The sequence below is a fragment of the Episyrphus balteatus genome, chromosome 1 (assembly GCF_945859705.1).
Source record: "Episyrphus balteatus chromosome 1, idEpiBalt1.1, whole genome shotgun sequence".
NCBI classification, from domain to species: Eukaryota; Metazoa; Arthropoda; class Insecta; order Diptera; family Syrphidae; genus Episyrphus; species Episyrphus balteatus.
The window spans coordinates 162,150,579-162,165,307 of NC_079134.1; the positions used below are offsets into that span (position 1 = coordinate 162,150,579).

Genomic DNA, 14,729 nt, shown 5'->3' on the forward strand with positions numbered 1-14,729 from the left:
TCTTAGCAATTGCAAGGCGATATTGTTATCGTCACTATTATATTCATTTTATTTTCTGTGGTCTTGTTTTTCCGTCACGTTCATGTTAAATTCTTCTGTAGTTGGCAAGTTTATGCTTTAAAAATGCTCTTAGATTATTTAATGCTCCCTGAATTTAGTTCATATTTTCTTAGTTCTGATGTTTTTGCCACGATAATACTGAAAAAATTTTCAATATTGGGTTCGAAAGGGTTAAGATGTATTTAAAAAAAAAATTCAAATTCGTCAGAGCCGTTTTTTTTTAAACTAATTTTTTATAAATAATTTTTTTGGAAAAAAAGTTTTAAAATAAAATTGGTATGCCATTTTGTAGAAATCTCTGATCAACATCTAAAACCAAAATTTCAAAAAAAGTTCAATATACCTACCATTATCGAAAATTTGATTTTTCAAAAAAGAATTTCAAAATGTTTAAATAGAATTAAGGAGAAAATCGGATTAAAAAAAAACCGGTTCGGTGGCAGATACCGTTAATAATGATTTTCAAAAAAAAAAATGTTTCTTTAAAAGTTGGAGCCGTTTTTGAAGAAATTAAATTTTTCCAGTTACCGTTATTTTTGGTCCAAAAAAATTAATTCCAAAAACCCCTTTGGACAGTCGCAAAAAAATGCTACTGAATATTATACAGAGCCTAAATAGTTAAACAAATGTAAGATATCCAGTTGGAGTCACTGAAAACTTCAAGATTACAGTATAAAGGTGCGGAACCAGGAAAGCATCTTGACTTGATTCTTCTATTCTAGTTTTAATTGCAGAGCTTGAATATCGGCTTGATGATAAAGCGATTCACTTTTCTGAAGACTGGTGGATGTTTCGAAGGAAAGCGTGAAAAATATTAATCCCATTTTATGAGAGAGGCTTTGAACAATGAAAATTCCACATCAATCATTTGCTATGAATTTTCAAACAAAGTGAAAATGGAAATCTAGATCTCACAACATCAGTATATTCATAAACCAAAACACAATTCATATCTCCATATAGCTTATTTTAGACTTTATGGCAAGTACGTGCGGTCTTCTTATTGCAAATTGCAGAAACATAAACAAGAAACAAAAGAATTAATAACATTGTAAATCGTGAGATTGCCAAAAGCTGCATTAATATTTAAAACGTAGATACAGCAATTCCATAAAATACGTGCAGCAGGTAAAAATACAGTACAATTAAATTCATAAATTTCTTTTGTAAACCACAATTTCATAATACCAAATCCACAAAAATACTCGAACCACCTATTTATTACAACGAGTAGCCATGACAAAACCAGATGCTTTCAGTCTTCCAGCATTAAATTTTGTGTTCCAAACAAAAACGTGCTTTAGAAAAAGTAAGAAAAAGTACGAGTATGTTTGAGAATAACAACACTTACCTCTCACAATATCACAACAAATAAGTATCCTCCTTAAACCATACAAAAACCAAAGGAAAACATTTTACGGATCAAATCGTCGTAAATAAGTATGATGTCCCTGTGTGCGAGTTGGAGGAGGGTTATTACTTTTACATTATACACAAAACCATCATTACACTTGTTGCTACAAAACAGCTCCAAGTCCCCAAAGAAGCTTTCAAGGTCATCAATGGAGGATTCCCCCCGCACCTTTTACAAAAGAAAATTTGAATGCTTATTCCGAGAAAAGTCTCCGGGATAATATTTTATGGAGAGAAACGAATACGAGAAGGAAATCCCCGAAGGGGGGAATATCATTCACATAAATAGGTACCAAGGAAAAATGTATATTCAAAAGCAAAAACAAAATTACTTCATGAAATTCAATGAAATAAAAGAAAAAGGACTTTACTTTCATTGTTTGTTTTTTTTTTTTTTTTTGTAGAAGATGACAACAAAAAATTGAACTTACCTTCCTCAAGATTGGCAACAAATGTTTGACAAAGAAAAAAAAGAAACAAATTTTAATCGATTTTAAGACTCCACGAAATGGAAAAACTTGTAAAATCACCTCTGGAATAGAAGCATTTTAGTTTAACAACAATGATAAAAGTATAAAGAAAACCTAACTACACCATCTTACTGAAAAGCTACTAACAAACTATAAAAACGTTTCATGAATGAAAAAGTTTATTATTTCATTTTAAGTGGCGTTTTCTTTTGAGAAGGAAAAAGTTGTTCTTCTTTTATTTTTGTTGTACAGAAAATTCTTCATACCATTATCTGACTGACGAAGAAAATTGATGCTTGTCGTCTCCCTTTTTTCGTCTTTTAAAAGGTCTGTTATTAAAAGTAGTTATAATAGCTGGTTCAGATTGTTGATGTAATTTTATTATAAAATTTTTTCATTGCATTTTGAGTGAGCCCCTTCTGTTGTCAGTTAAAGGCTCTCGTTTATCTTAAAACAACGATGGTCATATTTTTATTTTAGCTTTAAAGTAGGTTATTAAAAAAATCCAATTAAATCTTAATGCTTGAGGTTAGAAGAGCAATATTAAAATCTGACAACCGCAAAGAAAAATACAAAAAAAAAAAGAGTGTGTGTACACATGTACACGCGACTGAAGTTATACTTCTCACTCAGTATATTAAATGAATATTTACGTTATTGTTTTTGTTTTTTGTGGCAACTTGCCACATGCAACTTGCCACATGCAACTTGCTACACGCAACTTGCCATATGCAACTTGCCACATGCAACTTGCCACATGCAACTTGCAACATGCAACTTGCCACATTTTGTATACTGAATGCCATATGGCTCGTGCCACTTGCCACATGCATTTTGCGACATGAAACATGCCACTTGCCACGTGTTGTGTGTTTTTTTTACCGTACTGCGGCGTACTGCATTTTTAAATACTAAAGTACTACCAACTCTAAATTTTAAACGACAGCCCTGCTGCCCAATTGTCTCGGAGATGGTGATCGCGTCATAATCCCTTTGACATTCTTGTCAAAAAAGAAATTTTCATACCCACCGTCCCATAAGAAGTATAACTTCAAAAATCATCTTCCATGTTAAACCGCCACATCATACCTATTTTTTCAGAATCGGGCTTAACTTTTTTTTTACCTTTAAGTTCACCCGGTTTGAGAACGCGTGCACCTAGAGGGATGGGAGTAGTACCCAAATGTAGGTTAGAGTCCTCGCTACCTTTTGGCATCAAAAATTTTATTTTCATTTTCTTCAAAATTCCGCGATATAGGCGTTGGAACGCTTTGATCTACAGACAGGGGAGTGGTGCCATATGAAAGCTTATATTCTCAGCTACCCGATAGTGGTATAATCCGCTTTTTCGATTTTTTTTCAAAATTCCGAGAAAATCGTGTTTGAAATTAAGGGTAAAATTTTTTTTCGAAAAATCCCCGAATCTTTGAACGCTCCTGAAAGCTAAACCGTTTGAGAGCAATTTTTGGGAGTGATGCCAAATGATAGCTTGTGTCATGGGCCTACGCTTTGCACATTGTCAGATTTTTAAAAAATCGCCTTCCATGTTAAACCGCCACATCATGCCAATTTTTTCAGAATCGTGCCTATTTTTTTTTTTACTTTTAAGTTCTCCCGGTTTGAGAACGCGTGGGCCTACAGGGATGGGAGTTGTACCCAAATGTAGGTTAGAGTCAACGCTACCTTTTGGCATCAAAAAATTTGTTTTCATTTTCTTCAAAACTCCGCGATATAGGCGTTCGAACGCTTTGATCTAGAAACAGGGGAGTGGTGCCATATGAAAGCTTATATTCTCAGCTACCCGATAGTGGTATAATCCGGTTTTTCGATTTTTTTTCAAAATTCCGAGAAAATCGCGTTTGAAAGTTGGGGTAAAATTTTTTTTCGAAAAATCCCCGAATCTTTGAATGCTCCTGGAAGCTAAACCGCTTGAGAGCAATTTTTGGGAGTGATACCCAATAATAGCTTGTGTCATGGGCCTACGCTTTGCACATTCTCAGATTTTTAAAAAATCATCTTCCATGTTAAACCGCCACATCATACCTATTTTTTCAGAATCGGGCTTAACTTTTTTTTTACCTTTAAGTTCACCCGGTTTGAGAACGCGTGCACCTACAGGAATGGGAGTTGTACCCAAATGTAGGTTAGAGTCCTCGCTACCTTTTGGCATCAAAAAATTTTTTTTCATTTTTTTCAAAATTCCGAGATATAGGCGTTGGAAGTTGGGGAGCTCACTTTCAGCTCAGCTCACTTTCAGCTCAGCTCAAATGAGCTAAGCTATGGTACCTACCTAGCTCAAATTTGAGCTGAGCTGTGAGCTGAGCTGAAATGTGAGCTTTTTGCAACCCTGGCAACTTGCCACATGGAAATTACCACATGCAGCTTGCCACATGCAACTTGCCACACGCAACTTGCCACATACAACTTGCCACATGCAACTTGCCACATACGACTTGCCACATGCATTTTGCCACATGAAACATGTAACTTGCAACGTGTTGTGTGTTTTATGTTTGCCGTACTGCGGCGTACTGCATTTTTAAATACTAAAGTACTGCCTACTCTAAAGGTGAAACGACAGCCCTGCTACCCAGGGTGATCGCGTCATAATCCCTTTGACATTCTTGTCAAAAAGTAAATTTTCATACCCACCCTCCCATAAGAAGTATAACTTCAAAAATTGATTTCCTTTGTTTAGAAAATTTAATTTATATGAATGGGAATTAAAATTTATGAATCAGCCTTCCAGGCCAGTAAGAGTTGATAGACTACATGAAGACAGACATACAGCTTCTATTTCTTTAAAGTATTTTAAAAAAGTCTTTTGATGAGGGAATAGAAAAATTTACTAATACTTTTGGGGGTAGATCTTTCATCGAGAAAATTCCGCATTAAAGTAATTCCTCAAATTGATTTTATTTATTTCCTCTTTGTTTTAAAAATATCTTTTCAAATGGTCAATAACAATTGATTTGAATAAAAATATTTGTTAAAATTTATTTTACTGAAACCAATGTCAAAAAGTTTTAGTAAAACCCATTTGGCTAACATGTTAAAGAAATTCATCAATATAACATTTTAGATTTGCATATATCAAGGAGCTGAAACTGATTCGCATTTTTAATGCAATAAAACTTAAACTAAAACCATACCTATAACTTTTAATTTAAAAAAACTTGCCTTTTTTCAAATAAATATATAAATGAAGATTGTAAAGTGTTCCAATGACGTTTGATTCGTTTCATTATAAAATTTGAGAGTTCAAAAGGGTAGAAAGGTAATTATTGAAAACAAATGATTTTTGGTCACTGTGGTGTATACGTAACATTTTTTTCAATTACATAAAATGTTCTTATAACAGTTTATTTTACATTTGTTTCGCTGGGTAAAAGAAATATTATTTGTATAAAAAGTTAAAAAAGTTAAATAAAAGAATATTTATAATTTAATTTAATAAGAAATTTAATAAAAACTTAAAAATCTTTTTAAGTAATTTAGACCTCCAATCGAAGTTTACGAAAGAAAAACCCATACAATTTGCTACGTAGGTAGCTATATAATAAAAAAAATTGATTTTTTTTAACGTAGTATTTAAAAATGTATTCATACAAATTTTCAAACATTTTTTCGAAACCAGTGTGCCAATAAAATGGTAATATTAAGCGATATTTCAAAAAAAAACTTCAAAAAAATTCATTGATACATTGATTTTTACTTGCGATATAGGTACTAGGTATAGGGCAAGTTTAGGATTCGTAAAAAAAAATCAAACTCGAGATAACAATTTCACATGACATTAAGATGATGGAGAATGCCAAAAAATTGAGTCCGGAAATTCTGTCTGTCTGTCTGTCTGTGTGTCTGTCTCTATCTGGAGATGCAGCCTAAACGACTGAAGTGATTTTCTTCAAACTTGGTAGTTAGCAGTTTTTGGTGATTCCCGAGAGGGGAAATTGAAATTTTTTTTTTTTTATGACCAAAACTAACGGTACCTGCCATATAACGGAAATAGAAAAGTTAATTTTTCTCAAAAACGGCTCTAACGATTTTGATTAAAATTTTTGTGTGTAGTACTACACATAAGAGCCAACTTTGAAAAAAAAATATTTTTTGTACCGTTATTAACGGTACCTGTCATAGAACGGTTTTTTTCGTTTCTGAATATCTCGTACAACATTAACCCGATTTAAATAAAAATTTGTATACAAAAGTGTTTAAGTAAAGGTTATATTAAAATTTTAGAACATTTTCAAAAAAACGCATTTTTGGATTTTTAAAAAATATTTCAAAATTTATTTTTGAAAAATCAATTTATTGAAAACGGATCAATGAAAAATTTTGAAATTTAGTTTTTATGTGTAAATTAAGTATTTCTTCAAAATGGCATACCAACTTTTTTTTTGAAAAATGTTAAAACATTTTTATATATAAAAAATTATTTTTTTAAAAAACGGCTCCAACGATTTTCAAAATTTTTTTTCTAAAAATATTTTTTTATACAAGTAATAAAATGGCATACTTAGTTTTTTGTCAGAGATCATTTAAAGCGGTATTTAATTATTTATTTTTTTTTGCACCACTTATGAAATTCCGTGCAAATATCAAATTTTAAATTAGAGTAACTTTTACCACAAGAGCAAGTACGTGCGACCCCAGTCGTGCAATTTATTTTATTTCAAAACCAAAAATTTTTTTTTTGGAAACTAAGTTTACTGAAATGTTTTACAAAAATGGTTGTTGAAATCGGTTAAGTTGTTTACGAGGAAAAAAGAAAACAAATCTATGGCAGGTACCTTAAATAATGTGCCACAGCACATGTTTTTCTCTAGGCCGTTTTTGAGAAAAAATAATTTTTTCTATTCCATTTGCCGTACTGCCGTCGTTAATTTCGGTCCTTAAAAAATAAATTAAGATTTTCTCTCTCGAGAATCAACAAATACACTCAATAACGAAATTTGAAGAAATAAAATGAAGTGTGAGGTAATTTGTTAAATAGACTCCATAACTTAGACTATTATTTGTAATCCTATTTGTTCTGAGCACACAAGTGTGACAGCTTAATTTCAACTAAACCTGCTAGTACATTCCAACACCCCCTTGTGGTTAATGACATAAACAAATGACATAAACCCACATCATTGAATTTAACTTGAACCAAAAGGTTAATCTATACAATCTAACTTCATTATACCAAAAACACCTGTTTCAGTTCAATAATTCAATTTGTTGTGTTCGATGACTTTGTTTCTTTTTTTTTTTTGAGAGAAAACCAATTAAGGATTAGTGAAAGTCATTTAGAAATCCAATCAAAAACCTATTTCTAGGAATTTTATGAATATTCTTTGTTTTATATATTTTGTGTATCGATTTATAGTAAACATGGACAGAGGCCTAGAAAATTGATGTTATTTGTTTTCTGGATGAGATAATTTGTCAAATTAAATTGACTTATTTATCAAGTGGGGGTTTTGTTTTTGAAATTTATTTTTATAATTGGATGGTTAAATCGAACCATTGGCAAATAATAATAATTACCTAAAGGCAAATAGTCCTAAAATTTGAAAATAGTTTAATGAATGCAATAAGTAGACCAGGTTATAAATTAATTGAAGCAATAAATTAAATTGTATTTACCTATTTATATCTATTTGCTATGTCAAAGGATACGATAACCAACTGAACAAACTGAAATAGAACAAACAACAAATAGGATCCTTTACCGATTTGACATCAAATGCATTTGCTCACTAAATACACTAAGCATATATTTATATAGTATTAAAAAGAATCCAAAAATGTTGAGGCTACAGTTCAAACATACACCACCTAATCCTGTATTTTTCTAACGGAAACCAAACAAAGTTCCTCTTTCAGTAAAATTTTTAACTTCACCATCAAGCATCCTTTGAAACGTAGGTATTCTGAATTTCTATGTGGTAATATGGATGCAAAGGACCCGCGAAAAAACACACTCAAAAATGACCATGAACGTGTTCAAGCGCAATAATTGAAATGACTATTTTGATCATTTTAAACTTTCGAAGGTTAGTACTTGAAATCATTCAGGAGTATGGGTTCCATTGAAAGGATATACCTTTTTATTGTCGGTTGGAAAAGTCACGCTTTTGGTCATTGAATTCTGTGGCAAAAAATATAAGTCGGTTATAATTTACAAGAGGAAACATAAATTTGAAGGGATTCGTTTCGGGACATAAAGAAACCAGAGAAAAAAAATACTTCTGTTGAACAAAAAAGGTGAAATGCGTAACCATTTCCATGTAAAGTTACCTCAATCATATCAACAGATGTTGCTTTCAGATCGAAATACTATAGAAAACCACCTTTTTTTGGAATTTACATTTGTGCGAAGGCGAAAAATTGACTTTCAGGTATTTATCAAACCAAGAGACTTTTCCGCAACGGGGAATAAATCCTGAATTTCAGGGCAGATTATAGGTATATAGGTAGAAGCTCACAAAATTCACCTTTAAACCTTCTACATGCGTTACTTAAATCAAAAGTCATGACATTTTATCCCGATGAAAACACTTATCCCAAAAGTGAACATAATCAAAAACATCGTTTTTGAGATGAATTCCACCAAAAGAGCTCTTTATTTCAGCTGTGCTTTTCTCTTACGCGTGATGGGTTTGAAATCAAAATGGATTTATTTTTTTCAATTTATTCGACAACATCCATGGCAGGCAAAAATACAAATAAATATCCTCTTTTCGTCGCAAGCAAATTCAAAATATAAAGAAACCATAAAAATATATAAAAATAAACCAAGTCAAAGCCGTTTATCCTTTTGCCATAATATTTAACAAGGATAAAGTTTACCACCACAAAACCCACACCCACACACATGTCGGAGCATAAAAGAAAGGATAATATTATTCGAGTGGAAATAATGTTGTTTTGGGTTATGTGACACTATTTTTCCGGGTTATCCTCTCTCTTATCCTCATGGTTAGTTTTCAAAATTCTGCTACATTATGAATTATATCGAAATAATACACAGGACGATAGAACTTTATACTAGTTTCAAATTCAAGGACTTTATGAAAGAAACTCTAACTCATACAATATTAATTATGTCCTGTGTGTGTGGAAAAAAGGGCGATGAAGTTTTTATTTGTCTCCTCGTAGACTCGCAAATGTAAATAATTCCGCAAACTAATTAAATTGTTTTCCATGTATGTAAAGTGTTTCTGGCGCTATTGTAGGTTTCAGTTCATAGATTAAGTTAGACACAAACAATACAAATAAAAAATTCAGTTTTAGCGTTTTAGCATGAAATTAACGAATTCATTTTGTATGACTAGTTTTTTGTTTGTTTTAGGGGAAAAGGATATGTGCATGTGAAATTTGTTTATGTTTGTTGGGGATTATGTCAAAAACGGAAAGGAGGAAACATTTTTGTTGTGTTACACTTTTTTTTGTAGCGAGTAGCTAATTTATTGTAATCAATTATAAAGGGTTTTCGTTCTGTTAAGAGTAGTAGTAGTCAAGAAAAGAGGTCAATTTGACCAAGTGTTTTGTGAGAGTGTGAAACTCAGTTCACGAATAGCTCAAAATTTAACACATTAGCCTGGATATATTTTGCACAATTTTCACGCACATTTCACTAAAAGGGTATAAGAAAATAATTTTTGTTCCTTTCCTTCACTATTCGGAATTAGAATAGAGAACTTGTGTTCTTCATCAAGACACTGATAATCAACCGAAACTGCATTTTCGGGACCGTCTGCCGGGGGTTTGGCCGCACTCCAAATGTCTGCCATGGGTGTTTTTGTTATCAGGGAGTTTACCGCTACAGGATGCGACTAATTTCAAGTGGTTACCCTAAATGAATCAATTTTCAGAAAAACTGCATTTTCAAAACCGTCTGCCGAGGGTTTGGCCGCACTCAAAATGTCTGCCATGGGTATTTTTGTTATCAGGGAGTCCACCGCTACAGGATGCGATTAATTTTAGGTGGTTACCCCAAAGTCTAAAAACGCCAAAAAAAAACGCATTTTCGGGACAGTCTGCGGGGGGTTTGGCCGCACTTAAAATGTCTGCCATTGGTATATTTGTTATCAGTGAGTATGTGGCGTTGGTTATCAATAAATTTTAAGTGGTTACCCTCACTAAATCGATTTTCAGAAAAATGGTACTTTTGATGCGCTTTTTCTCGGAAACGCCCCAAATAAATCTGCTCCTGGCTCTTAGACTATTAGACTAATAAGTTTTTCTATAAATTATTATCTACCACACAATTGTTCAAAAAGTTCTATTTGCTTTGTGACATGAGTTTACGTTTCGATCTATTTTTGAAAAACTTTACGCACTCTTTAAACAAAAATTTAAATAAACAAATATCATTTCGTAAAGAAAATCAATCAATGTCTAAATACTTATTTAGTCTTTGCAAAATATCATCTCTCAAGAATGTCGTATCGTGTATTTTTTTGTTTGTTTTGTTACAAAAACTATATTTAACATGTCAAACTACTCGTCATAAATACTATTTTTGTTTTTCATATTCAAATAATATGCGAACAGTGTATATCGATTCGCAATATTTTTTTTTTTTTGAAATATTTGGAAAATCCGTAATGAAGTATATTTTTAGATCTGTCCACCTGTTTCTGTGCTGAGATTTGTGGGTGTTTATGAAATGAAAAATGAACAACTGACGGAACGAATGAAATTTCCACGACGACGACATTTTTTGTTTGAAAATCATAATATGAAATTAAGATCATTAGTTATTTACCTATATGGAGGTGGTGGGATAGAACATTGGTTTTCAATGTCACGTTCAGCCAGAAGTAAAAAAAAAAAAATAGTGGTGAAATTTAATTATCGAAAATAGAACACACAAAAATGACCGTGGTCAATTTTTTTTTTGGCATATTCAGGTGTTTTAATTCAAGTGTAAACACCTGATCAACAAGTCATTGGAAAATAATTATAGAGATCAATCATTTCTTGTATTTGATGCATTAAGTGGGTAAAAAATAGTATTGAGAGCCAACTTGTTTGATGAATGATAAATAATAATTTATTTTAATTTTTAAATTAAATATTATTATACAATTGAAAATGTAAAAATTGTTGATACTTGTCTATAAAATTTTGAAAAACACACGAATGGAGAGAACCACACTACCCAGAAAAAGTTTTCACACATTTTGCCTTTTTTTTTTTTTTCAGTGGAAAATTGTTTTTAGATAAGATTTTCATAAAAATCATTAACTTTACCAAAAGAGTAAAACAAATAAAAATAAAAACCATAATATCATATATCACATTGTATTCAAAATGAACTTTTTCCTTGAAATGTATTAGAAAATAGATTTAAACTACAGAAAAAAAAAAATATTTTATTAAAATTGGTCGAGTAGATTTTGTTTTTGTTTTCTTTGTTACATTTTGGCAAACCCACAGAATATTGAAATATTCCTCATACGCCCTAGTGACCCATATCGATATACATCTTTGATATTATGGATTAAAGTGAAAGTTTTTTTTTTTTCAAAAGACTTGTTCGATTTCCACGCTTGCGTGTAACTACTTTTTTCAGTTTAAATATAATTAAAAAATAAAACTGTCAAAAATAAATTTTTGGATTTAAAAAGAAATTGATTTTCCTTAAAAAAAAACTAAATTCTTCAAGAACAAGACAATGATTTATTTTAAGCTTTGGTTTTAGGTGTTGAAAAATAATTGTCATAAGGCCTATTTATAAATTTTGTTTCTAAAAATGATTACAAAAATTACTTTCTTTAGAAAACTGCTCAATTTTATTATTTTTTCTTAAAATATATTTTTTCATTGTTGCGTACTGCATTTAAAAAATGATTTTTTTTTTTTTCTTGAAGAGCGAATTTTATATTTTTGTAATGTTTTTTTTTTCTTTTTTGTAATTTAACATTTTCTAAATTTTTATATAAAATGGTTAAAAAATTTGAGCTACTTGAATTCTTAGAACAATTTCGTGCAAGTGAATTATGCATTTTTTTCAATAGTCCAAAATTTCTCAATTGCGTAAATTGTAGAATTTACTTGTTTTTGTCCAATATTTCTTAAATCTAATGGTTGTGGAAAACAATTTTCCATTTTAAAATCAATTTTGCCACAAATGGACTTGAAACACAAAAAAAAAATATTTGAACGGCAACACTTACAATATTAAGATATACACCTACATTATAAAAAACCATTACGTTTATTTTTGTCTTTGAGTAAAAAATCAATACTGGACACAGAATATCGCCCCTGCTAGTAAACCGCTTATCAATGTAGCGCCAGGAAGGGTTAGAGATGAAAATATGGAAAAATAGGGTATTTTTAATCACTTTTGGGCTTGATTTAGGGGGCGTCGCACAAGAGTTAAATAAAAACCACCATAATACATATGTATAAATAACTTATAAGAAGAAGGTAATATGAATTCAATAAATAAAATTTAAAATGCTCAATGCTCCTGCATTTTTAAAAAACATAAAGATGTTTTGTAAACCTAATTTTTTCATTTATTTACTCATAAAGCCTTTACAACATATGAAAAATATTGGAGTAATACTTATTTTGTTATCATCAAAGTTAAAAAGTTTCAGTATTATGTTGTTGGTTTTTAAAAATGATTTTTGACACTGAAAATGTTTTTTTTTTTAAATTCAAAGCTATTTGTTTTTTTACGGAAAAATTTTCTCAGCTGTATTGAACAATATTACACTAAAGACTAAACACAATAAAATAAACACAAAAAGCTTCTTTTACACTTATTTGCAAAGAAGAAAAGTATAAAGGAAATCATTACATTTCGAAAAATAAACATTCCACTTATTAAAAATCTAGAAACCGTCAACTTTCAAAAACCCATCAAAAATTATCGAAAAATTCCAAAACTTATATAAATATTTTTTTTGTCTTCAATATAAACGAATATGACTTTATTTATTCCAGATTTAGTATGCAACAAATGCATGCGTCCACGTCAAATCCAAAATTAAAAAAAAAAAATCGTATGCTTAAGGAAAATTAACAAAGACAAAGAAGAAAAAAAACAAATAAAAACTTTTTCTGAATCAATTTTGCAAAAATAAACAACATTTTTGAGAGCTGATTATCGCACCACGCCCCCGCACACCATCGCCAAGTAACTTTTTCTCATTTTCTCTCTCTCGTACACCCAATCGCCTCCTTAAAACTGATGAAGATGATGATGAAATTATTTTTGGAAATTTCACGAAAATTTATGAAAATCCTAACATTCGAAAAATTCCGTTTATAAGCGTCCGCAATTCAACGAATCTCCATCAGTGCTAGGTGATTGCTACTCTACTTCAGATCAAACAGATACAAATCCTAAAAACTAGACAAAAATGTCTCTAGAACGTGCCGTTCGTGCTAAGGTGAAAAAAATTAATATTTAGTGAATTAAAAATATTTGTGAAAAAAATTATTCCAAAAATGGAAAAAAAAGTTTTCGAAAAAAGTGAAAAAAGATTTTAATAGAATGAATAAAAAATTTTGTAGATCGCTGGAAAGCGCAACCCAGAAATGGACAAAGAGGCCCAAACATGGATTGAAGCTATCTTGGGTGCCAAATTCCCCCCAGGCGAGAGCTACGAGGATGTCTTGAAAGACGGTCAAGTCCTCTGCACCTTGATCAACAAACTTTCACCAAACGCTGTCCCTAAGATCAACAGCAGCGGTGGCCAATTCAAAATGATGGAAAACATCAACAACTTCCAAAAGGCCATCAAGGAATGGGGTGTTCCAGATATCGATGTCTTCCAAACCGTCGACTTGTGGGAAAAGAAGGATATCGCTACCGTTACCAACACCATTTTTGCTCTTGGTCGTGCTGTAAGTCTTAGAAATGATTGTTTTTGAAAAATCCAAATCTTATTTGAATTTTTTTTAATTTTAGGCTTACAAGCACCCAGAATTCCAAGGACCATGCTTGGGACCTAAGCCAGCTGATGAATGCAAACGTGATTTCACCGAAGAACAATTGAAGGCCGGTCAAACCATTGTCGGTCTTCAAGCTGGTTCCAACAAAGGTGCCACCCAAGCCGGACAGAATCTTGGTGCTGGCCGCAAAATCTTGCTCGGCAAGTAAGCAGCAAAACAGTGACCTTTTGAGGATGACGAGAAGGAGTCTGTTTTTTTTTTAGATATTTTTTTTATAAACAATTTATTATTTTATTTTTTTTAATTGACTACTCTTAAGCAACAATTCCTCGTCTTATTATTTTTTTTTTTGTAAAATAAGAAAAAAATATTAAGCGGTTACTCATAAGAAAAAAAAATTTATATGGAAGAAAAAAATTAAAATAAAAAAATTAAGAGAAACGCGTTTCTAACTTAAAAAAAAAGGATCTCATGAGTTGTTATTTTATTTCTCCTTATTTGGTATGGCGGCTTTTAAAATTGAAAGTTTTTAGATATTTGATATAAAAATATTTAGATTATCATCTATGTATATATATTTCTATTCATAGATTGGCATTGAAAAATGAAATTAAATTTTCGTGAGGTCATGCTAAGTTTATATATTTTTTGAAAAATTTCCATTAAAACTTATTCGAAATAAGTTGCAAAGTATGGTGAGATAGAGAGGCCAACGAGCCTATAAGTGGGTGTTGTTGAGTAGAATGTATCTTTCGAATAATTTTCAAGTAGAAACCATCTGGATGATTTGTTGTAAGATTTTAAGATCATGAGTTTTTTTTTGTGTGGAAGTGTATTTTTAGAATATTTTTTTTTGTATATAATTTTGGTATAATT

The 14,729-nt window shown here is 31.0% G+C and overlaps 1 protein-coding gene across 1 annotated transcript; it reads left to right on the forward strand.

Annotated features, from left to right (window-relative positions):
- Positions 1 to 13,189: 13,189 nt before the first annotated feature.
- On the forward strand, positions 13,190 to 14,320 carry LOC129921415 (muscle-specific protein 20). Its single transcript, XM_056003225.1, has 3 exons — positions 13,190 to 13,348; positions 13,473 to 13,805; positions 13,870 to 14,320. The coding sequence occupies exons 1-3, from the start codon at positions 13,319 to 13,321 to the stop codon at positions 14,059 to 14,061; spliced, it is 555 nt and encodes a 184-aa protein (XP_055859200.1). The 5' UTR covers positions 13,190 to 13,318; the 3' UTR covers positions 14,062 to 14,320.
- Positions 14,321 to 14,729: the final 409 nt, after the last annotated feature.

Bases quoted from the DNA above. Each gene is read 5' to 3' on its own strand.
- LOC129921415 (XM_056003225.1), top strand. From the start codon at position 13,319: ATGTCTCTAGAACGTGCCGTTCGTGCTAAG. The intron at 13,349-13,472 runs GTGAAAAAAATT...AAAATTTTGTAG, and splicing joins AACGTGCCGTTCGTGCTAAG to ATCGCTGGAAAGCGCAACCC. The intron at 13,806-13,869 runs GTAAGTCTTAGA...TTTTAATTTTAG, and splicing joins TTTTTGCTCTTGGTCGTGCT to GCTTACAAGCACCCAGAATT.